Source organism: Serinus canaria, chromosome 17 (genome assembly GCF_022539315.1).
Source record: "Serinus canaria isolate serCan28SL12 chromosome 17, serCan2020, whole genome shotgun sequence".
Lineage (NCBI taxonomy): Eukaryota > Metazoa > Chordata > Aves > Passeriformes > Fringillidae > Serinus > Serinus canaria.
The window spans coordinates 3,001,828-3,025,638 of record NC_066330.1 but is presented as its reverse complement, the minus strand read 5'-3'; the positions used below and the strand labels follow the sequence as shown (position 1 = coordinate 3,025,638).

Here is a 23,811-nt window from a genome sequence, read left to right as displayed (position 1 = left end):
CATTAGTTTTGAAAATATCTCATTTAGCAGTTGGGATTATTAAAAAAGAAGAAAAGGAGAAAACAAAGCCTTGATCATAGGAAATATTTCTGAATTCTCCAAATGAAAACCTGGAGTTAAAAAATTTGGGATGGAGGGGAGATTTTGGAGCCTCTGCAGATTCCTGGGACAGCCTGGGGACACAGGGACATGCTCAGCTGGGGACAGCAGCCAGGCTGTGGGGATGTCACCTCAGAGGGGTGACACAGGGTGGTGGCACAGCCCAGGCTGTGGGGATGTCACCTCAGAGGGGTGGCACAGCCCAGGCTGTGGGGATGTCACCTCAGAGGGGTGGCACAGCCCAGGCTGTCCTGCAATACCTGGTGCTGAGGGATCAGGGGAGGACGTGGGGACAGTGGGGACAGGGCCCTTGGGTCCCTTCCAGGGATCCCTAATGAGTGGGATGAGGAAAATGGAGCCAGTCTCATTTTGAGGCTGCCCTGGGAGTGAGAGTGGGTGTCCTTTGGGGTACCCCCACACAAAACCAGGGAATCCTTTCAGGATTGCTGCTCTGCCCATCCCAGCTTTATTCAGTGCCAGTTCCAGGGCTGGCACACAATGCCACCCATTCATTTGCCCCCATTCACTGGCCTTTTGTGGCATTTTTTCTTTTCTTTTTCTATTTTTTTTTGTTGTTTTTTTTTGTTGAAATCTCCCCTTTGGACACTGAAGGTCAGGCTGAGCCTCTCTCCCCCTTTATGTAAATGCCTCCCACAATGTGCAGGCCATCATTTCATGCAGCTTTCCAGAGGCTCTCAATGAGGTTTTTGGGATGATTTCCATGGGTTTGAGCCTTGCTTGGCACATGGGGTGGCTCTCAGGGACAGCACCACTCTGTCACCCTGTCCCACTGCTTTGTCCCTGCATGGAAATTTCTTTTCCTGGCTGTCAGGATGAGGCTAAAATTGCAAAATCCCATTTTTAGGAGCTTCCCTGAGTTATTCTTCACAAGCAGATCCGTTTTGAGCAAGGATAAAGAGAATTTTTATTGGTGAATAGTCTCATTTGCTGCTTCAGATGCATAATCTGACTCGATGCTTCAATTAGGGAACAAAACCACCCCGTGTGAATGTACCTGAGCCAAATCAGCTCCTCTTGGAAAAAAAATATAGACATTAAATATAAATGGGAAGGAACTGCTGGGAAAAAAAAAACTGCTGCTGAGGGGCTTTTCACACTGGTGGTTTGGAAATAGAGAATAACTAAAAGAAAGGGTAAAAAACCTCTGTGTTTGAATCCTGGAGAGGTTTCTGAGGATGGGTTTGGGGGTTTAAGTCGCTCTCAGGGGATGGGATTAATATTATAAACAGGTGGAAGGTGCCTTGATTTTTAAAAAAAAACCCTGAAAATTCACATTTGAGCAGCTCCTCGAGGATTCCTTTCAGAGTTATGTTCATCAGGATGACAATTTAATGTCTATATTTTTTAGTGACAAATTAGGGCAACACTTTATACAGAATAATGTAAATAAATGGAATAAATTGCCCCTCTGGAGGGGGAGAGGGCCCAGCCAGCTGTGCAGGGAGCAGAGCACCAAGGATGGAGCTGAAAGCAGCCAGGGCACAGCTCGTGGTGGTGGTGGGGGCTCTGTGCTCAGGGCTGCAGTTTGTGGGCAGAAGGACAGAAATGCTGATTTGGAGGCACCAAATGAGGGGTTGGAAGGCAGAAATCACAGAGGGCCTGGCTGCTGTGTGGTCACAGAGGGGGGAAAAAAATAACTGCAGGGAGTGTTTGGAGGGGCAGGAAGGATTGCAGGTGTGCTGAGCAGATGGAGCAGGCTCACCTGGGGGGGACAGGGCCAGCCTGGATCTGCTGACAGCCACCCACCAACCCTTGGATCTGCTGAAATCCCTCTGGAATCTGCCTTAGCTGAGAGCTGGACACGCTCCCTTCCCTCCTCCATCTGCCTTGGGGATGGAAAATTGAGGAGAAGGGGTTTTTTTTTGGGGTTTTTTTTTTTTTTTTTTCCATGGATAGGCACAAAGTGCTCATTTTGTGGTGCCTCAGCCCATCCTTTTCCAGCAGCTGTGGGGAAAATGGGAAGCTCAGAGATGCTCTGGGATGAGCCAGGGTTAGATCCCTTCTAATTTGTGCCTTGTGGTTCCCTCAGCTGCTGGTAGGGACATGAAAGGGGTGGTGGGGACATTAAAGGGATGTTTGGGGCTGATCAGAGCAGAGCTGGCCACAGACAGTGCTCTGGGGGGGTTTCTCTTCCTCAGCTGTCTGTTTCCATGGCACTTATAGCAGTTTAATTACCCTGAGCCTCTTTGCCCTGTCAGAAGTGACTGAAATCAGCCACCAGACAGAAGAATTGTGGGGACAGACAGACAGACAGACACAGAGGGATCACCCAGGGCTTGATTTTGGGGGGGAAAACAGCCCAAAAAAAAAAAAAAAAAAAAAAAAAGAAAAAAAGGCAGGGTTATCCTGAAGGATTCATGAGGAGAGGGAGCTTCCTCGTGGCTGGATTTAAAGCTCCAGATGAAATCCCTGCCCAGGTTCTGGTGAGAGGGATGAGCAGCTGTGAGCTGCCTTTGCCAAGGGCCCCTCCTGTGCTGAAGGGGCTTCCCTACAACAGCTCTACTCCAGGTCTGTCCTCTGAGTAGGGTCCTTGCAGGGACAGATCCAGTCCTGCCTGAGGGGGTTAAAAATGAGCTGGTTGGGACTGGAGGCCCCATTGAAGCCCCACTCAGGAGAGGTTTGATGAGAGCTTACCCCAGCTCTGAGCTCAACATCCCCTTCCCTGGGATGTGGCTGTGCCCAGCACACCCCAGACCTGCTCTCCTCTCCTCTCCTTCTCTCCTCCTTCTTCTTCTCCTCTCCTTCTTCTCCTCTCCTTCCAGCCCTTCCCTGGGATGTGGCTGTGCCCAGCACACCCTAAACCTGCTCTCCTCTCCTCTCCTCTCCTTCTCTCCTCTCCTTCTCCTCTCCTTCTTCTCTCCTTCTCTCCTCTCCTTCTTCTCTCCTCTTCTTCCTCTCCTTCTCTCCTCTCCTTCTCTCCTCTCCTTCTCTCTCTCCTTCTTTTCTCCTTCTTTTCTCCTTCTTTTCTCCTTCTTCTCTCCTCTCCTTCTTTTCTCCTTCTTTTCCCTCCTTCTCCTCTCCTTCTCTCTTTCTTTTCTCCTTCTCTCCTCTCTCCTTCTTTTCTCCTTCTTTTCTCCTTCTTTTCTCCTTCTTTTCTCCTTCTTTTCTCCATCTTTTCTCCATCTTTCCTCTCCTCTTTTCTCCTTCTTTTCTCCTTCTTTTCCTCTCCTTCTCCTCTCCTTCTCTTCTCCTTCTCCTCTCCTTCTTCTCCTCTCCTTCTTCTCCTCTCCTTCTTCTCCTCTCCTTCTTCTCCTCTCCTTCTTCTCCTCTCCTTCTCCTCTCCTTCTCCTTCTCATTCTCCTCTCCTTCCAGCTCCTCCCTGTGGTGTGGCCGTGCCCAGCACACCCCAAACCTCCTCTCCCTCTCCCTCTCCCTCTCCCTCTCCTCCCCCATTTCCCCCTTTTCAGTCCAGGCTGCCCAGCAGGAGCACCAGGTCAGACTCTTTGCTGGGTCCATGGGAGTTTGGGAGCAGCCAAAGGAAACTGAGGCACTTTGGGAGGGTTTTCTGCAGGCAGGTTTTTTACCTTTTTTTCCCTTCTCCCCCTAAAATCGAAGGGACAGCTCTGCCCAGCAGCTCCAGACTGAGCCAGCAGAGAGATTCTTTCTTCCAGTCAAGACTGGGTTGTGGCATGGGTTAATTAGACCCAAATTAGATGCACTGTGAGGTTGATAACCCAGGGGACCCAGCCCCAGCTCCTGTCCTGCAGAAATCCCCCAGAATTGCCCAAATCTGGGAGGTTTTTCCCTCTCTCAGTGGAGGAGCTGGTTGAAGTCAGCACTGCTTGGCATCTGAAGGTGTCACAAGGACAAATATCCAGAATTAGAGCCCAAAATCAGCCTCAGGCAGGCAGGGAGGGCCATCAGCACCCAGGGACAGCCAGGCAGGGGCAGCTGCCCGTGGGGACATTTGCAGAGCCCCTCTGAGGGTGTCCCACCACACAGCTGCTGCAGCAGAGGGGAAATACTCCCTTCAATGGGGTGAAATTTGAACTGCAGTTTAATAAAAACCTGAGGTTTGGGTTGCTGGTTCTTCACACGTGTTTCTGATCTGCTGGGGGGGCTCAGAGCCCCATCTGCTCCGAGCCCACAGTTCAAAAAGGAAAGAAAAGAAAAGTTTCAAAGTGCTCGTTCTGCTGATGTAAAGGCTGGCTCTGCTCTCCAGTTTCATTTTCCTATTGAGATGTTCTCTCTTTATTGGGGTGGAGAGAAGTGGGACTGGCAGGGGCTTCTTCTCCCCTTTCTTTCACTTCTTTCCCCTTTAAAAACCTGAACTGGGCCATTATTTTTTCCCCACCTCTTTGCAAAAGAGCTGCAGGAACCTCTCCTATAATTTGATTTTTGCCTCTCCTGTGATTTTTGCCTCTCCTATGATTTTTGCCTCTCCTGTGATTTTTGCCTCTCCTGTGATTTTTGCCTCTCCTGTGATTTTTTGCCTGTGCTAGCACAGTGCTTGGCCAGGGTGGAGGGAAGGAGGGGACACAAAGCAGCCTTTTGTGCCAGCAGCCCCTCTCCCAGCCCAGCCACCCTTCCAGACTGGGCCTGCAGCCCCATCCTGCTTTCTGTGCCCAGAACTGATTGTTTTGCACCCAAAAACCCCGGGAGATAAATTGTGGTTTGTTCAACAGACATAAATATATAAAAATAGCCGAGCAGAGTGGCTGGGCAGGTTGTTGATTTAAGGATCTCTCTCTCTCTAGGTGTTTTTAGCAGCTTTGTTATTTTTTTTCAGGCTCCTTGGCTGCCTTTTCCCTTTCCTGCAGTCCCCTCTGCTTGGCTGCTTTTCTCTGGCTGTGCCTTCCCCATCCCACTGAGGTGAAATGCTGAGAAATCCAGTCTTAAAAAGGACCTGGAAAAAAAGGAAAAGTGAAAAGCAGGAGGGGAAAAGGGAAGTGAAAAGCAGGAGGGGAAAAGGAAAGGGAAAAGCAGGAGGGGAAAAGGAAAGGGAAAAGCAGGGGGGGAAAAGGAAAGGGAAAAGCAGGGGGGAGAGGGAAGTGAAAAGCAGGGGGAAATGGAAAGGGAAAAGCAGGGGGAAAAAGAAGGTGAAAAGCAGGAGGGGAAAAGAAAGGTGAAAAGCAGTGGGGGGGAAAGGAAAGTGAAAAGCAGGAGGGGAAAAGGAAAGGGAAAAGCAGGGGAAAAAGAAGGTGAAAAGCAGGAGGGGAAAAGGAAAGGGAAAAGCAGGAGGGGAAAGGGAGGTGCAAAGCAGGGGGAAAAGGAAGGTGAAAAGCAGGAGGGAAAGGGAAGGTGAAAAACAGGGGGGGGAAAGGGAGGTGAAAAGCTGGGAGAGTGAAGTGGAAGTGAAAACCCAAATTGTGCCAGCATTTGGTCCCACGGGGCTGCAGGGGTGATGCCACCAGGCTCCCAGGGCTGATGTCAGGCAGCAGGGAAAGCAGAAGCCACAGAATCATTGTTCCTCAGGGTGGGTCCTGCTCTCTGGTGGAATTCCCTGCAGCAAAGACTGAAAAACCACTAAAAAAACCCCACTTTTGTGCTCTGAGGGGGAGCACACAGCCCATGTGTGGTGGTTTGGAGCCCCAGACATGAGTCAGGGGACAGCTGGACACGTCCCCTGCCTGGGATGGACCTGCCTGGCCTGGGATGCAGGGACAGCATGCTCAAACCTCTCTCACCTTTTTCCTGTTGGTGTTCCCTACTTTAAATCTTCCCATTTTCTGCAGGAAATCCCAGCTGTGGCTCTCGTGAGCCTGGCTCTGTCCCCCATGGATGAGGGCTGGCTAGGACAGCCCTGCTGAGGGAGGCACCTTCCCAAAGTGCCTTTTCCAGCTTGGAAAACCAAAAAATCCCTGGAGGGTGCTCAGGGTTGTGTTTGCCTTGGGGTTCTTGGGTCTGGGATTGGGATGGGAAGTATCCACCTGGGAATGGGCCTTGTGGTGGTGCCTCCTGGCCTGCCACGGAGTCCTTGACTGGTGTTTGGGTGTTGGCAGAGTGACAGCTCCTTCAGGAGAGCTTTCCACAATTAGCAAAGCCATCTGGTGTTTGTTCCCCTGGCAGGGAATGGCCTGTCCTTCCCTTCCAGTCAGGAGTCCTTGCTAAGCTGCTCCACAGCTGGGTTTGGGATGGCACACGGGCAGACCTCCAGTGTTCTGTGGGCCCTTTGCTCCAAAAAACCTCTTCATTTTAAGGCATGAGTCTTAATTGGATTTTAAACAACAGCCACGAGGCTGCTGAGCCAAGGGTGCAGCAGCTACGGGTGGGAGAAATGGGATTTGGGCTTGGGGACATGCTGCTGGGTGTTGGGGACACCCTGCTGGGTGTTGGGGACACTCTGCTGGGTGCTGGGGACAGGCTGCTGGGTGTTGGGGACACTCTGCTGGGTGTTGGGGCAGGGCTGGGTGTTGGGGACACACTGCTGGGTGTTGGGGACACTCTGCTGGGTGCTGGGGACACTCTGCTGGGTGTTGGGGACACTCTGCTGGGTGTTGGGGACACGCTGCTGGGTGTTGGGGCAGGGCTGGGTGTTGGGGACACTCTGCTGGGTGTTGGGGACACTCTGCTGGGTGTTGGGGACACCCTGCTGGGTGTTGGGGCACGGCTGGGTGTTGGGGACACCCTGCTGGGTGTTGGGGACACCCTGCTGGGTGTTGTAGCTGAGTCACGGCTGTGTCCGAGTCAGGCTTTTCTTTTTTTGTTTTGTTTTTATTTAGCCAAGCTTTCACCAACCGCCTTCCCCCCTTGTGGTGCCCAAAGGAGGCTCCTCAGGCAGCAGCTGCTCTGTCTGGTGGGGTCACTCCTGGCTGTGCCTGGCCAGGAGAGGGCTCAGGACATGGGGACAGGGTCTGGGGGGATGGGGAGGATTTCTTTGACCCCTTTGCTGCAGTTTTGCTGCTTCTCTGGAGCTGCTGTGTTTGAAGGAGGGACTCTGGGATGCTCTGAGCACCTCCAGCACCTCCCACCTGATTTTTGGGGTCTCCACGTGGCAGAGCTGTGGTGATTCCTGGGCCTTTGCTGGTGTCTCCAGCACCACTTTCACTCCAGGCTGGAGCCAGGCTCTGAGAATCCATGGGGAGTGCTGGGGACAGGATTTATCAAGTGGAACATCTGAGGGCTGGCTCCAGGACAGGGATTTGGGGTTTTGGAGGCTGAGCTTCCACTTCATCCTGGAGCTGCACTGAGCCCCTGCCCCTGGCCAGCCTCCGACTGGGTTTGGGGTTGTGGGAGTTGGTCAGGATAAACCTCAGTGATTCCCAACAACTGGGGAGATTTTACATGGTCACTGCTCACCCTGGGCCTGCGTTTCTCCAGTTGAAATGCAGGAGTTTCCAAAACCCAGCAGGATTTTCTCTCAGGGATGCTGAATCTCAGACTTTTGGGGTGATGCCCTAACCCGAGTCCAGTTAATGATCAGTGGGAGCCCTGAAGAATCCCAGGATTTAGGGAGCTGCTGCCAGTGCCAGATGAAGTCACTCTGATCCTCCTCTCCAGCTGGGTTTTTTTGGTTTATTTTTCACTGAACCACAACGATTCCTCTGAGTTCCTGAAGTTGATGTCATTGGAAGTGATGTGACATTTTTTTGCAAGCCTATAGAATAAGTGTTAAAAAATGCTCCAGAAAGAGCTTTTCCAGCCTTGTCTGGGAGCTGGCTGGGGAGTTGAGTTAAACTGGCTTTGATGGAACTTAATCCATAAAGCAAATGAGTCATCAGGCATAAATGGCTTTACCATAAATGTCAGGCAGATCCTGACTGGGCCTGACAGTCAGCACTTCCATCTGTCTGCTGGAGCAAAGAAACCCTCACAGCTCACAGCCCTCCTCAGAAATGTGCTGTCCTGCCTCTTCCTCTTCGCCAGAAGTTTCAGGCATAAAGGCCTAAGTGTGATTTATCCCTTTTTTTAAACGCTGCCTCTCCTAATCTATAAAATTGTGTTTGCAGGCAAAAAAAAAAAAAAAAAAAAAAATTGGCTTTTTTTATTCTCCGCTTCGATTCTTTTTGTTTGTTAAGCCAGCAAAACACAACTGAGCTCAGCCCCTGGGTGCCACCAAGTGCTCCAGTCACTGGAGAACCTCCTTGAGCCTTGTGCCCAGCTCATTGCCAGGCCAAGAAAGAACTTTACCCGCTGTGTGGGTGGCTGGAGGACGCTGCTGGTGCCTTCCACAAAGCAACACCAGAGTGCTTCCGTCTTGCTCCCTGCCTGAAACAACTCCTTACTTGAAAACAGCTCTTTGGTTTGGCTGGTCAGGCCTTTCAACCACTTTGCTGGTGCATTTTTCCAGCTGTCTCTCTTGGAAAACCCTGTCCCACACCGAGCTGTGCACGTGCATTAACGGGATCTTGGTTAGCGCTGCGGAAATCCAGCTGGGCAGGAGATTTTGGGCTGGTTTGTGACCAAAACGGGCAAACAAACAGACACTGGAGGGTGGAACGGGAGCAGGGCTGGTTCCCCTCTGCCAGGCAGGATCCCTGGGCACAGTCTATGAGCAGCAGCACACTGGGGAGGACACAAAAGGCTCCCGAACCTCCCAGCGTGGCTGGCTCCATTGAAAGTTGCTTTTTAAATCCCAGCAATGGGGCTCTTGACAGCAGAGCTTTGTGCAGCTTTTGTGAGGTGCAGATAGTGGGGCTTTTTATGGCAGCCTAAATTAGCCCCTTTTATTGTTGGCTGCCCAGGGATGAGGTCAATTGGCCGGGAATCTTGCTAACAAGGTTTTCACTCCTGGCTGCTTTTTACAAGTGCTAGCACGGGGTATCCCCCAGTGCTGGGAGTGAAACAAAGATCAATGGGCTGAGCTCTCCTCCCTCCCCCTCCCCTGAGCTGCTCAGCCTCTCTGCTGGGCCTTGGGTGCTCCCTGGGGCTCTCAGCTGTCCCAAATTCGGTTCTCCTGGCTTTTACACTGGTTCTCCTGCGTTTTGTATTGGATCAGCCTTGGTTCTCCTGGGTTTTGCACTGGTTCAGCCTTGGTTCTCCTGGGTTCAGTCTTGGTTCTCCTGGGTTTTGCTTTGGTTCAGCCTTGGTTAAGCAGAAGAGAATTTTGCACTGGCTCAGCCTTGGTTCTCCTGGGTCTTGAATCAGTTCAGCCTTGGTTCTCCTGGGTTTAGCCTTGGTTCTCTTGGATTTTGCAGTTTTTGAACCTTGGTTCTCCTGCATTTTGCATTTTTTGAGCCTTGGTTCTCCTGGGTTTTGCACTGGTTCAGCCTTGGTTCTCCTGGGTTTTGAATCAGTTCAGTCTTGGTTCTCCTGGATTTTGCATTGGATCAATCTTGGTTCTCCTGGGTCTTGAATCAGTTCAGCCTTGGTTCTCCTGGGTTCAGCCTTGGTTCTCCAGGGTTTTGCACTGGTTCAGTCTTGGTTCTCCCGGGTTTTGCTTTGGTTCAACCTTGGTTAAGCAGAAGAGAATTTTGCATTGGTTCAGCCTTGGTTCTCCTGGGTTCAGCCTTGGTTCTCCTGGATTTTGCATTGGATCAGTCTTGGTTCTCCTGGGTTTTGCATTGCTTGAACCTTGGTTCTCCTGGGTTTTTCACTGGTTCAGCCTTGGTTCTCCTGGGTTCAGCCTTGGTTCTCCTGGGTTCAGCCTTGGTTCTCCTGGGTTTTGCCTTGGCTCTCCTCGGCTCCCCTGGGTTTTGCAGGCTGGAACAAGCCAAGGATGAGCTCTGGGCAGGGTGACTGAGTGGGTTTGAAAAGGAAGAGGGGAAGCAGAGCCTGTGGAGCGTGGTGAGCTCTGACAGAGCCGTCTGATGTTTTTTCCTGGCGCCCCCACGTCCCAGATTTATTCAGTCACGCACGGATTTCCCCAAGCTCTTGACCCTGCTCAGCCTCCCCCTCTCACCCAGCACAAACTGTGGGGCCCACGCTGTCCTTTGGAGTGTTGAGGTCCAGTTTTCCACAGGGATTTGCAGGTGGCTTTTTTCCATATTCTCCAAGGATTCCCAAGCTCCTGCAGGGAAGCAGGGTGGGCTCAAGGTTTTTTTTTTTTCCCCTGTGCATAGCTCAGGAGCTGCCATCAGCTGAGACTAAAAACAAACCCAGCTTTAGCAAATTCTCCTCTGCTTAACCTTTGGCACCGTGTTTAGCCAAGATGCCTTTCCTTGCTTTATCTGTTCCTTGAGGAATCGCAGCTCCAGCCCTGCTCACTTATGGGATGCAGCCTATCAGCTCTCCATGAGGTGTAAATCCACCCTTATCAGGGAGAAAAAGCTTTTTCAGCCTCCCCTGCCTCGTGGAGACGAGTCCCAGGTCTGCTTTGGGGCTGGTTTATTTCAGCTTATCCCAACAATGCCAGGCACTTCCCATGGAAAACTGGGAGCTTTAAGCACCTGAGGGAGAGAGAAGAGCCCAAGTGGCTTAGCTGAGGTGTCAGGGAGGGCTGGCTCAGGTCCTGGGGGCAGAAATAGCAGCTGGAAGGGTTTTCCCATCAGCCACAGATTGCCTTGGCTAGGTTGGGTATTCCCTGCTGGAGGGAATTCCAAAGGAACAGGTTTGGAGCTCTTTGGGGACAGGGATGGTTTTATAATTTATAACATCCCCAGGACCCCCAGCTCAGGGCTGGGGGTGTCCCGGAGGTCCCACCACGGCCCAGCTCCCCTGTGGGTCCCAGAGCTGCTTGGAAAAAGGAAATGTTCTACAAGGCAAAAATCTTGGAATGTTTTATTTCCCCAGTAATCTTAGCCCAGTTTTGGTGGTCACATTGCAAAAGAAAAAAAAAAAAAAAACTGGAATAGTAATGGCAGGACTGGATTTATATTAATAAAAATAATAAAAAAAAATTTAAAAAAAGAAAAGGGAAAGGGAAGGAAAGATGTTTCTTGTTTTAAAGATGGAAAATTGAATCCCACTTTACATGCCTGTTGGTTCTGTGAAGGTTATTCTCTGGAAACAATGACCAATGAGCTCCAGGGAATGCTCACTGAAGGGTGGCTGGGGTAGGTCTGAGAGGTGCCCAGATGTTCATCAGCTGCTGCAGGGAGGGCAGTGACACCCTGGGAAGGGAGGAGGGAGCTCCTCTGAGCTGCTCCTTCCCCACTGGGTCTCTGCCCAGAATGTGAGCAGCATTCCCTGTTTTGGGGGGAGGTCAGTGCGACACATCCACCATCCAGTCACACCAAGGCAGATTTGGCCCAAAATTTCAAAAATATCCTTTCCCACAGGGCTGTTTGCCAGTCTGGCCAGGCTCCCTCTGGAGCTTCTGGTTCCTATTACTGCCCAAATCATCCTCCCAGTTTTGCTGTAAGGCTCCTGCTTTTCCCCCTGACGCTTTAGCCATGTTTGTCTATTATTAAATAAGAATTTTTTTCCCTCCCCTAATTAAAGTATCAGCTCTAAGCATCCGAGTAGTAAAGTCTTATGTAACTGTCTGCTGAATGAGCTGGGTTTTGGCATCGTGTTGAGCAGCGTGGTGGCTCTTTAGGAAACTCAAGAGCAATTTCTGCTCTGACCTTCTGGCTGTGGCTGTGTCGGGCTCCAGGGAGCAGCTGCTCCATTAACCAGCCCTGGTGCCTAATGAGCTTCCCCTGCACCTGGTTTTTAGTATAAAAAAGCCTCCCTTTGGCTCTGGCCTGGCTTTATCAGATGCATTTCTAATCTCTGGCTGTGTCTGTTGCGGGTGGAACATCGAGGTGAGGCAAGATGCAAAAAAAGGAGATGATGTGAGACCAGCTGGTGGGGTGGGAGAAGCAGAAAAGTTTTGAGGCCAATTTTGGGACTGGCCAGGGTGACTCTGCAGCCCTGCACAGGACCAGGTGGAAAGGAGTTGTTTTATTGCTGATTTGGGGGGGGGGTGTACACAGCCCTGTTGTTTTTATATTTCCTGCACTTTCTTGGGGCTGTGGTACTGGGTGATTTGTCTTTTTGTGGATTTGGAGGTGGGATGGAGCCCAGTGGGATCACACCTCGTGGAGCAGCCCAAGAGGGGCTGGGGATGGAGCCCAGTGGGTTCACAGCTCGTGGAGCAGCCCAAGAGGGGCTGGGGCTGGGATGGAGCCCAGTGGGTTCACAGCTCGTGGAGCAGCCCAGGAGAAGCTGGGGATGGAGCCCAGTGGGTTCACAGCTCGTGGAGCAGCCCAGGAGAAGCTGGGGATGGAGCCCAGTGGGTTCACACCTCGTGGAGCAGCCCAAGAGGGGCTGGGGATGGAGCCCAGTGGGTTCACACCTCGTGGAGCAGCCCTGGAGAAGCAGCTGCTCCCTGGACATGGAGCTTTTCCCCTGGCTCATCTCAGGGGATGTGCCCCTGTCAGGAAGGTGGCCCTGCCAGGTGTTTTGCTTTCCATTTCTTTGTGTTTCTGGCTTTGATTGCAGCCTCAGGCTGGTGTCTCCAGGAGCAGCAGCAGCCAGCCCTGACCCTCTGTGCTCCCCTCCCTGCAGGGTGACATCCAGCAGCTCCTGATCGTGGCGGACCCGCGGGCAGCCCTGGAGTACTGTGAGCACTACAGCCCCGACTGTGACACTGCCATCCCCGACTCCCCCCAGTCCCAGGACCCCAACCAGGATGAATACGTGAGTCTCTGGGGATGGTTTGGGCTGTAACCACCACAATCTGGGTTTGTTTCACCCTCTCAAACACGTGGCTCCTTCCTCCCGCTCAGCTCCCCCACGACTCGTCTCCAATGTCCAAGACAGGGATTGGTTTTAGGATTTGCACGTTCTGGGTTTGGCTGTTGGGAGTTTCCCTTCTTTCTGAGCTCCTTCCATTTCCAGAGACTGAAAGGAACATCCTTTTGGAGCTCAGAAACACAGGAGAGACAACGTGAGCCAGGTGGGGATTACTGACCTTCCCTGGCAGCTCCAGCCTGTCCAGACCAGCACCTGTTCCTAAATTTCCAGTTATGCTGCTGGACTTGTGAAAGGATTAAACAGCTCTTTCTCAATATTCCATGAAACAACAGGTGTTAAAGGAGGGAGAACCGTTCTTCCCCTGGATTTCCTCTGAATCTCATTTTGGCAGAAATGCTCCCAAGTCATCCCTAGGAGCTGCTGTGCCCAATAATTTCTGTATGAAGGGTTCACCCCAGGCCTTTTCCTTAAGAAAAGGAAACACAATAAAAAGGGCTGGTGCAGGATGCATTTGTATGTTGGTGCCCAATCAGAAAGGTCTGGGTGTGGCTGAATTTGATGAGCATCACCTGAATTTTGCCCTCTTTAAAGAGGTCTCAGCTCGCTGCAGTTGCTGTCTGGCATCCTGACATCCTCTTGGGCTGATTTGCTTTCAGCTGAGCCCAGACCTGCAGGGTCACGGAATCCCCACGAACCAGTAATGCCATCAGCCCTGCCAGTTTATCTTTGGGATTAAATTAATCCAGCCCCTAAGCTGGGCTTTGGGATGCTCACGGCGAGGCGCAGCCCCAGGCACGCCAGCGCTTCTGGAGAAACAATAAATAAGACAAATAAAACAGCACTTTGGTGGAAACCTGTGGCAGCAAGAGAATAAAACTCCTCTTTTGGAGCCAGCAGTCCAACAAGAGCTGGCTTGTCCCGTGGCTGTGTTGCTCCATGTAGGAACAACTCCTCCACGTGCCGGCGGCCGCTGCCAGGGAGAGCTGGGCTGGCGAGGAGCGGGGCCGTGCCCGCCTGGAGCCAGCCTTTGTTTGGGTTTCTGGCTGAAGAGTGACTGATGCCTTGTGGGGAAGGCTGCAAGGGTCTGCTCCTGACAGACCTCCAGGCCTGGGGTGCCTGGGAAGTCACAGGGGGGCTGTTAGTGCAGGGACGGTGCCGGAGCGGCCGCGGGGCTCGAGGGCTTTCTGCTCCTCTCTCAGGGGGGTCAGGTGTGGCAGGTCTGGGAGGTTTCAGCAAGCCAGGGTTGAAAATAAATCATAAAGTTCACTGGTTTGGGTTGGAGGGATCTTAAAGTTCACCAGATTCCATCCCCTTGCCAGGGCAGGGTCGCATTCCGCCATCCCAGGTTGCTCCACATCCAACCTGGCCTTGGACACCTCCAGGGATGGAGCAGCCCCAGCTGCTCTGGGTGACCCCTTCCAGGGAGGGGTTTCTCCCAGATATCCCAGCTAAACTGGCAGTGTGATGTCCAAAGGAGCTGGCAGGGACACCCCCCTCACTCCCTGCTTCTCCTCCTCTCCCTGCAGTACACGGACGGGGAGGGAGAAGGTGACACTTACTACTACGAGTACCCTTACTACGAGGACGTGGATGAAGCTGTCAAACCAGAAGCCCCCACCACCAAACCCAGCCCTCCCCAGGTGGCTGCTGCAGAGAAACCCGACACCAAGGAGGTACCGAGGCGGGTCCTGGCAGGGGTGTAGGTGCTGGACCTTTGTGAATGATTTTGTTCCTCTGACTGTGGGGTTTTTATTTCCCACGTGTGACAGGATTATCCAGCTCCCACGGCACCCCCCGAGAGAGGGAACCCCGGGAAGCAGGCCAAGGAGGACGGGGCAGTGGATGATCCCCTGGTTGATGAGTACAACTACGAGACCATCAACGAGGAGTATTTTACTCCCATGCCCTATGAAGATATCAACTACAACGAGGAAATCGATCCCCAGGGTGGCCTCACTGAAAATGCAGTGGAAGCTGAACTCCCCACGAGCACTGTCGTCACCTACAATGAGACTGATGTAATTTCAATTCATTAATTTTAATTTTTTTTTTAATTTATTCTGCTGTTTCATAGCCCTGGGAGCAAAGGAGACAGGAGCAGGCAGATGGTAAATCCATAAGTGGTTCAGGCAGCTGCAGGGAGAGGAAGTTTCTTGGAAAATGTTTTCACTCCAGATTTTTCAGGGTGGGGAATGCAGATATTTAGAATTTGGTTAAGGATTATTCCCCTGGAAAAAGCTGCTCATATTGACATCTGCATTTCCTCGGGTGAAGTGGTTGTCTGACAAAAAGAGAAATGAGGGTTGCTGTTAAAATCCCAGTAAAAGCCTTTTATCCCAAAGTTATTAATATAAATCCTGAAAATGTTGATTTGCTGGAGAACATCAATATTTTTCATTTTGCCATTTCCACTGGAAAGCATTTCTATGTTTTTCAGTCTGTTTTTTGGTTTGTTTTTTTTTAACCATTTCAACACTGGGACAAAGCCTTGATTTCAAAACTGCTGCATCCACCTGGAGTGAACTCCTTTATTGTGCATGGATCTGCTCAGAGCTGGGAGCAGCCCAGACCCCACAGCTTTTCCTGCTGGAATATTGAACTTTTACCTCCCCACACCTCAATATCCTCCAGCTGAAATTCTGCACTCCTGACTCTCCTGTGCTTAAGGCTTGCCCAGTTCTTGCTTTTTAAGTTGATGCTGAAACAGGAGAATGTGGGTGAGACTGAGATGAATTTTTGAGGAGCTGGGTGCTCGCAGAGCAGGGAAATCATGGAATTCAATGGGCAAATCCTTGGTTATCCAGGAGCAGCAGCAAGGGAATCAGTGCTGGGAGAACATGGAATTGCTCTCTGAGCAACCTGCTCTGCTGGGAGATGTCCCTGCCCATGGCAAGGGTTTGGAACTGGATGAGCTTTCAGGTCCTTCCAGCCCACACCATTCCATGTTTCTGTAATGCTTCCAAATCCCATCCTAATTCCCAGGAAGAGCTTAGGGGAGAGTTGTCCAGCGGAGAATTATTTATTGTGGGGCTGTCACAACTCAAGGCTGGCAAAAGAGACAGCAAAAGTTGGCCAGGATCCCTGGAGGTGGAAATTTGGGAGAAAAGGGGTCAGGGAAAGTGTCCAAGCAAAGATCTGAGCAGCTGGAGAGAGGCAGGAGCAGATCCAGGGGCAGGGGGATCCAGTCAGGCCAAAATGGGGTGGAGGAGGTTGGAGAGGGAGAAAGGAAAAGGCTCCAGGAATGATGCACAGGGAGAAAGGAAAAGGCTCCAGGAATGATGCACAGGGAGAAAGGAAAAGGCTCCAGGAATGATGCACAGGGAGAAAGGAAAAGGCTCCAGGAATGATGCACAGGGAGAAAGGAAAAGGCTCCAGGAATGATGCACAGGGAGAGTGGAAAAGGCTCCAGGAATGATGCACAGGGGGAAAGGAAAAGGCTCCAGGAATGATGCACAGGGAGAAAGGAAAAGGCTCCAGGAATGATGCACAGGGAGAAAGGAAAAGGCTCCAGGAATCGAGGGAGACAACAGGAGGGAACCCATGGATGAGAAAGTTTTCCATTTCCTGACCAAGAGCCAGAAATCTTTGGCCAAGCTTGGACTTTGTAAGAGAGAGAGGAATTAAAGATGGGATAGAGGGGCCTTAAATAAAAAAGGTGAAGGGGAGGGAGGCGGCTTCAAGGGCCACTTGAGTTGTTAAGGAAAGGAAATAGAGGAGGAAAGCTGAGGCAGGGAACTGCCCTCTTACTCCAAATATCATCTTTCCATGCAAATAGACCTGAGGACCTCAATTAAAATGTCAAACCAGACGTTTTTTTGATATTCATTCCATGCAATTTGCTGTTATCCCCAAACCCTTAGAGGCAGATGAGAATTTTTTAGATTAGGGTTTTAAGGTTTCAAAGTGCAAAACCAGGTGAAATATTTCAGCCAGGATAAAAAAAAAAAAGGGGGGGGGGAGAGGGTGTGATAGTAACAGATCCATTTGAACCAGCCCAAAGGAAAAATAACCCTGACTGTTCCAAGTTTTCTACTTAAATGATTGCCAAGCTGTAATTTCTGCCAAGGCCAGTGGGTGTTTGCAGAGGTAAGAGAAGGTGGGCTGGTGAGCACCTTAGTTCTAGGCTTAATCTGAATTTAAAACCTCCTGGATTTAGACCCAGATGTTGATGTTTATGAGCTCTGAGCAGTTTTGGCAGAGGAAGAAGTCTGGAAGGTGTGATGACACTGAAGTGACTTTGAATTCCTAGCAGTGAGGAGCCATTTCTCTAGGAAGCACTGGAAAGAATTCAATTCCTGGGCTATTTTGGTCATTACCTGGATAGGAAAGAAAGCAAATAAATCTCAGCAGCACATGTTGTTCTTTGCAGGGCTGCTCAGAGCGAGGGGTGCCAAAGGCCTGTGCCTGCCAGGCTGCTGGGAGCACAGGGAGATGGAGAGCAGCAAGGAAATTCTGAGCCTTGTCTGGATGTCCTTGCTGTGCTCTGTGGCATCTGAGAGGATTCGGAGAGGATTCAGGGGTTGAGGCATCAGATTTGGGACGACTCCTGCTCCTTGGAGGAGCCCAGGCGCAGATTGGATCCCAGACTAAACAAACAGGAGGCTCTCACAGAAGTGAACTTGGGTTTTTCCACATTTCCTGCTGTAATTGGACACTGGCAGTGACACGCTCTGGGTTTGGTGTGCATCTGAAATCTGGGAACGGATGTGGGACTCCTTGGCCTTGATAATCCAGGGTCTCCAGCCCCCAGGGCTGTGAGAGATGAGGAGGATTTGGAGCTTGAAGCTTCCATTACCTCTTTCTTCAGGCATTTGGAGTTTGCAGGATGCTCCTGACACGAGCTGTGGGCTGTGTTGTGTTTTCCTCACTCCAGCTTTTCTACTCTCAGTGTTTTACTGGGGATCAGTGAAGAAATCCCAGGGAAAGCCAGAGTGTGCATTTGACATGAACTTCTCCCATCTGTCTTCCTGCTGTTGGAGAGACTTAAAAATCCCAGAATTTATCTTTTCCCCAGTTTTTTCCCCTTGTCACAATTATGACAAAGCATCCTCAATTCACAAAAATCACCCCCCTCAATCTAACAACAACATTCCAGCACGTCCAGCTAGGAGAGAATTCCAACCCATTGCTGCTCTTTCCTCTCCAGGCTGCTCAGGGAGGAGATGACCTGGATAAAGATTTCACTGAGGAAACCATAAAGGAATATGATGGGAATTATTATGACAGCTACTACGACCGGACAGCCTCTCCTGACATCGGCCCAGGCATGCCAGCCAACCAGGACACCATCTACGAAGGGGTGAGAGGCCTTCTGCTCCATCCTGCAACACTCTGCTTCAAAAGGTTGCTCCTTCCCTGACTTAGAGCAGAATCAGTGCAAAAAACCAGGATTCACCCAGCTGCAGCTTGCACTGAAACAAGGAGGAGCCGTGCTGGGTGTTTGCTGCAGGAACCCCAGCAGGATTGGGCCAGGATCTCCAGTTCCTGCTGGGATTGGTGATGATGATGATGATGGTGGTGATGGTGGCAATGTCCTCTCTGACTGTGGCTTTGTGTTTCCCTGTGTCCCACAGATTGGTGGCCCTCGGGGTGAGAAGGGGCAGAAGGGGGAGCCTGCCATCATTGAGCCGGTAAGGAGCACCTGAGTTTGGGGTTTTGTTGGGTTTTTCTTTTTTCCCCCCCATATGGAAAAAAAGTGCAGAGAATTTGTTGTCATTGGGACAGCTGGGAGGAAAAACTTCCCGTGGAAGAATTCCCTGGTTGGTTGAGTCTAAAACGCTGGAATGATATAATTTTATTTTAAAGCTTCAAGGAGTGACCTGAATCGTGAAGGAAGTGCAAGAATTCCCTTGAAATCTCTCATTTAGCAAAATAGAACCTGGGGCTGGAGTGTTAGGCAGGGGGCAGCCCTCATCCCTCAGGAGTTTGGGAGCATCCAGGTTGGCTCCTGCCCTGAACTCCCAGCTTGGGGCTGGCTTTAATTGGGCCACCAATGGCAATAATTTTATCCCTGTGGGAATCAAAGGGATATAAAATAAATCCCTGCACAAAGCTGGGGAGAGGTTTGCTCCTGCAGCAGCTCTGCATTCCCACCAGCTCCTCCTTTGTGGAACATCTTCCTTTGCATTTCTGGCCTGATTTTGAGGTTGATTTTCCTCCTGAAGAACAATCCCAAGCTGTGTGTGCCCTCTGCACTCTGCAAAAGCTGTGGGTGCCCAACCCAGCACCCCGAGGTGGGGAAGGAACCTGGTGGTGGGGCTGGCTCAGGGGCTCCTGTGAGCAGAGCAAGAGGCTCTTGGTCAATTCCCATTTTCCCCCCTCTCTCCCCTGTGTGCCAGGATGCCCAGGTACCCCATTCCTTCTCCTCCCAGGCTGGAATTAGGGATCAGCTCCTTGCACCCACCTGGCCCAGCCCGGTCCCTGCGGGCTGAGCTCCTGCTGGCTGCACACCCACAGCTCAATTAACCTCATTTTCCTTGGCAGAGGGCCAGCACAGCACTTCCCATCATCCCGAGGCCATTATTCCCCTTTTAGTTTTCCCTCCTTTTCCTCTTTCACCTGAGATTTCTGCAGGTGCTGGGGAGGGGAGCCAGGCAGAAGCTGGGGTGCAGTGGCTTCCAAACTCCAAATGAGCCCCTTTATAAAAACATTTCTGACCTTTCCTTCCTGCTCTTCCTCTCTGGCTCTCTCACTCTGCAAACAAAAGGAGGAGCCAGCGATTTCCTTATCAGAGGGCTGGGAAGGGAAGGGAAGGGGGGCAGCCAGACCCCAGGAAGATGATGGCACAAACCCAGCCTGAAAAGCTACAAAGCGAACAAAATAGTTAAGTTTAATCATCCAGAAAGAATTTGGCCGCCTTTGCTATTTCAAAACACTGGAGCATGGGATGGCTTTTGCCAGAAAGTAAACAAGACCAAATGCTGCCTTCTCCCTCTCCGTGCAGCTCCTCTTGAGCAGGGAAATTCGGATTTGCTGCGCTCTTTAGCTCTTTTTTTTTTTTCCCAGTTTTTGATGGGAGCTGCAGGAGTAGGGAAATAAAACCAGAGCACAAAGTTGGATTCTGGCGGATTTTTACTCCTTCCCTTTCAAACCCAGCTGTCCTTCAATCCTTGCTCTGTGCTGACACTTGCTGGAGGCAGCGGGGCAGGGCAGGGGCAGGAGGGATGGAGAGGAGGGATGCAGGGATGGATCCCAAATATCCCAGCTGTGGGGTCACCAGGCTGCTGACACCTCCTCAGAGCCCTCTGTCCTTTTGGGGGGACCCTGGTGCTCCCCTTTAGGGAGGGTTTGCTCAGCACCTCTGAACTGCAACAGGATTTCGGGATGGTTTGGGGATGTTGCCTTCACTTGTGGGTGATGTCTGAAGTGGAACCCTTGCCCTGTTTTCTCCTGGGACAATCCCAAATCCACGGCTGGCTTGCCCCCCTCAATGGGATCACCCCACTGGTGCTGTCCCTAAAACCCTGCCACGTTTCCATTGCTCCCATTGCTGAACATCCACGGAAACACGGGAGGTTTCCTGCCAAGGAGAATCTCCAGATGTCCCCAAGGCCCCAGCTCAACATAAACCAGCAGATAAATATGGGAAGATGCCAAGGATGTTTGCATCCCAAATGGGCCAATTATCCCTGACCCTTCCCCCTGGGGAGGAGTGTCCTGGGGAGCAGAGCCTCGGTGCTGTGTGTGCTCACAGCAGCACCCCAAAAACCTCCTGGGTGGGCTGGGATTCTCTGCACTCTGATCCACTTCTGGCTTGGAACCTGCCACTCCAGAGTGGGCCATCACTGACCCCAAAAAGGATGGGCTTTGGGGTGTCCATAGGATGGGAACTCAACAGGGATGGGGTTTGGGGTGTCCATAGGATGGGAACTCAACAGGGATGGGGTTTGGGGTGTCCATAGGATGGGGTTTGGGGTGTCCATGTGCTGGGAACTCCACAAGGATGGGGTTTGGGGTGTCCATGTGCTGGGAACTCAACAAGGATGGGGTTTGGGGTGTCCATAGGATGGGATCTCAACAAGGATGGGGTTTGGGGTGTCCATGTGCTGGGAACTCAACAAGGATGGGGTTTGGGGTGTCCATAGGATGGGAACTCAACAAGGATGGGGTTTGAGGTGCTTACGTGCTGGGATCTCAAGAAGACCCATCCCAAATCCATCATTTTGTGGTGCCCACATGCTGGGATCTCATGAAGATTCATCCCAAATCCATCATTCTGGGATGTCCATGTGCTGGGATCTCAAGAAGATCCATCCCAAATCCATCACTTTGGGATGCCCACATGCTGGGATCTCTGGGGTTTCCCTGCAGGCTGGAGGACAGGCGTGTGGCACTCACCCCTGATTCCCAGCCAGTGAAACATTTCCCTGGCTGAAGCTGCCATGAGCGTGACCATGACCTGAATTCCTCCCTGGTGAGGAGCTGCAGAGCCTCTCCCGTGGTGGCAGCAGCAAATTCCCCCTCTCCCAGGTCTCCTCTGAGCTTTGAGATGCCCAGGACAGGCAGAGACCAGAGCTGGCCACGCGTTTTTTGGGTGCAGAGCCCCTGATGGAAGCAGGGCTGGCTCGTGGCAGGCTGCTTGAGGTTGTTTTTTGCTGCTCTGGCCTTTGGGAGTGTGGTTTTTGGGGCAGGAATGCCTGGATTTTCCTGCAGACATTTCAGATTCGTTCAGCTCGGCTGGAGTGGGGTCAGCTGAGGCTTTTGGCACCAGAGCCTGAGAACAGTTCAGGGTGACCCCAAAGCAGCTCCTGCTGCTCATCCACGGATTTTTACAGCATTTCATCCCTTAGGAAAGAGGTCCCTGTTTGCCCCAGGTGAGCTGGGAGTTGCTGACTCCACCTGAGCTGCTTTATCTCAGAGATAAGAGACAGAGTTCTTCCCAAACCATTCCCCTGGTGCCTCCTGGAAAGCATTTCCAGGTGGATTGGGAGTTTCTTTCCTGCCTTTTACATACTCATGATGGAAAAAAAAAAAAAAAAAAACAAACCCAAACCTTAATTTTCCTGAGTGCATGATAGATCTGATCTCAAGTGATGACAAAATATTTAGATTGAAGAGGTTGGAGTAACAATATCCCAGAATTTTTCCCACACAGTGATTTCCTACGTTCACAGAGGGAATCACAGCGTGCAGTCTGCTGGAAAAAATCACTTAAAAACCACCTTGCACCTTGATTGCTGCCTTCTTGTGAAGCTCTTTAGGGCTGGGAACAGCTTTTTTCCTCCAGCTCCAGCACCATCAGGGCTGGACAAAGTCCAGGATTTGCTTTTCCCCTGGCTCTGGGCAGAGGGAGAAGGGGAAGGTGATGCTGGGAGTAAGGGCTGGCCTGTGGGATTTAAACACACAATATTTGGCTTTTCCATGATCCTCTGCCCCTCTGGGAGAAGTCATCCCAAACCCTCCAGCTCTGGGATGTCTCCGTGCTGCAGCAAGAGCTGAAATATTTCAGAACACCTCAAGCACTGGGCATTTAAAAATGACTTTGAGGACGTGTCTAATCCCTTTATTTTCCTTCCTCTTGCCCAGGGCATGCTGGTGGAAGGCCCCCCTGGTCCTGAAGGCCCAGCAGTAAGTGGCATTTTCCCCCTGCATGGGGTGGGGGATGCTGTCCCTGGGCTCTGTCGCTCCCATCTGCCAGGCACGTGCCCAGAGGGAGCTTTGGGGTGGATTTTGTGGTGCAGAAATAAACAGAGAGCTTTGCCTGCTGCTTGTAGAAATCTGCTACAAATAATAACACATTTTCTTTCGTGGCTTAGGTGGGTTTTTTTTCCTTTTTTTTTCCCCCTTTTCTCTGCCAGGGCCTTCCAGGACCTCCAGGACCCACTGGACCCGTGGGCTTGATGGGTGACCCAGGGGAGAGGGTGAGTGCCCGTGGCTTTCTCCTCTTTGCTGGAGTTTGGGTGGGGCTGTGGGGTGTCCCTGGAGCTTTTAAATCCAGTTAAAATCCAGTTAAAATCCTGTTAAAATCCAGTTAAAATCCAGTTCATCCTGCGAGAGCAGCTCCCAAAGGAGTTCATGGTGGGATGCAGGGCAGGTGGCTCCCTGGCACTGTCCCCAACCTGGGCACTGCCTTTGTTTTAGGACAGGTTCTTTGTTGCCTCCGTGGTGCCTGGGGCTTGGCTGGAGCCCTGGGGCTGCTGCACTCCCCCTGTGCCCTGGAGCAGTGCTGGGAGGACCCTCCCCTGCTCTGCACTGCTGCTGCATTCCCTGATGGAGCAGGAATCCCATTTCTGGTGCCTGGGACAGGACTGAGGGCTCCATCCATCTCTGCCTGCCAGCCTGGAAGTCAATCCAGGCTCAGCCCTGGGGGCTCCTGGGCCTGGCTTAACCCTTGTGGCACTGCACTGCTGCCCACACAGGGAGCTCTGCAGCCTGGATTGGCAGAGAGGGCGTGAGCTGGGTGGGGTTTGCATCTCCCTGTGGTCCAGGGAGAGCTCTAAAATCTTCATCTGGCTTTTGAATATTTCCAGGGTGCTGCTTTTCCCTGTGGCCTCATCCCTGGCTTGGTTTGCATCTCTCTGTAGTCCAGGGAGAGCCCTAAAAATCCTCATTTGGTTTCTGAATATTTCCAGGGTGCTGCTTTTCCCCGTGGCTTCATCCTGTCTTTGTTTGCATCTCTCTGTGGTCCAGGGAGAGCTCTAAAAATCCTCATTTGGCTTTTGAATATTCCAGGGTGCTGCTTTTCCCCGTGGCTTCCTCCTTTTATTGGTTTGCATCTCTCTGTGGTCCAGGGAGAGCCCTAAAATCCTCATTTGGTTTTTGAATATTTCCAGGGTGCTGCTTTTCCCCTGACCTCATCCCTGTCTTGGTTTGCATCTCTCTGTGGTCCAGGGTGAACCCTAAAAATCTTCATTTGGTTTTTGAATATTTCCAGAGTGCTGCTTTTCCCCCTGGCCTCACCCCTGTCCTGCCTGTCTCCATGGTGTGGTGCTCAGCTCTCCCTTCTCCTCCTGCATTCCTGGCAGGCTGGATGCTGGCCCTGGGGACAGGGGACACTCCTGCTGTCACCAGTCCAGGCAGATGCAGATATTTGCTGGCCAGGCTCCTCTGGCACAGCCCAGCCCAGCAGCAGCAGGCAGTGTGTCCCCAGGGAGAGGGATCATTTGCATTCTAGCACAGGCTGCACCATGCCCAGAGCAGAGTGGAACCCAGCCCTGGGTGCAGGGAGAAGTGATGAACTCACCCAGGAGC

The 23,811-nt window shown here is 51.7% G+C and overlaps 1 protein-coding gene across 3 annotated transcripts in view; it reads left to right on the top strand.

The window, feature by feature from the left end:
* The window catches only part of COL5A1 (collagen type V alpha 1 chain), a 133,088-nt gene that overhangs the window by 41,356 nt on the left and 67,921 nt on the right, over positions 1-23,811 (top strand). For all 3 annotated transcript variants that reach the window (XM_050981073.1, XM_050981072.1, XM_050981070.1), the window contains exons 5-11: positions 12,433-12,564; positions 14,148-14,294; positions 14,391-14,639; positions 17,768-17,920; positions 18,195-18,251; positions 22,147-22,188; positions 22,419-22,481. In XM_050981073.1, the coding sequence (XP_050837030.1) occupies positions 12,433-12,564; positions 14,148-14,294; positions 14,391-14,639; positions 17,768-17,920; positions 18,195-18,251; positions 22,147-22,188; positions 22,419-22,481 (843 nt within the window). The remainder of the gene's footprint in view (positions 1-12,432; positions 12,565-14,147; positions 14,295-14,390; positions 14,640-17,767; positions 17,921-18,194; positions 18,252-22,146; positions 22,189-22,418; positions 22,482-23,811) is intronic.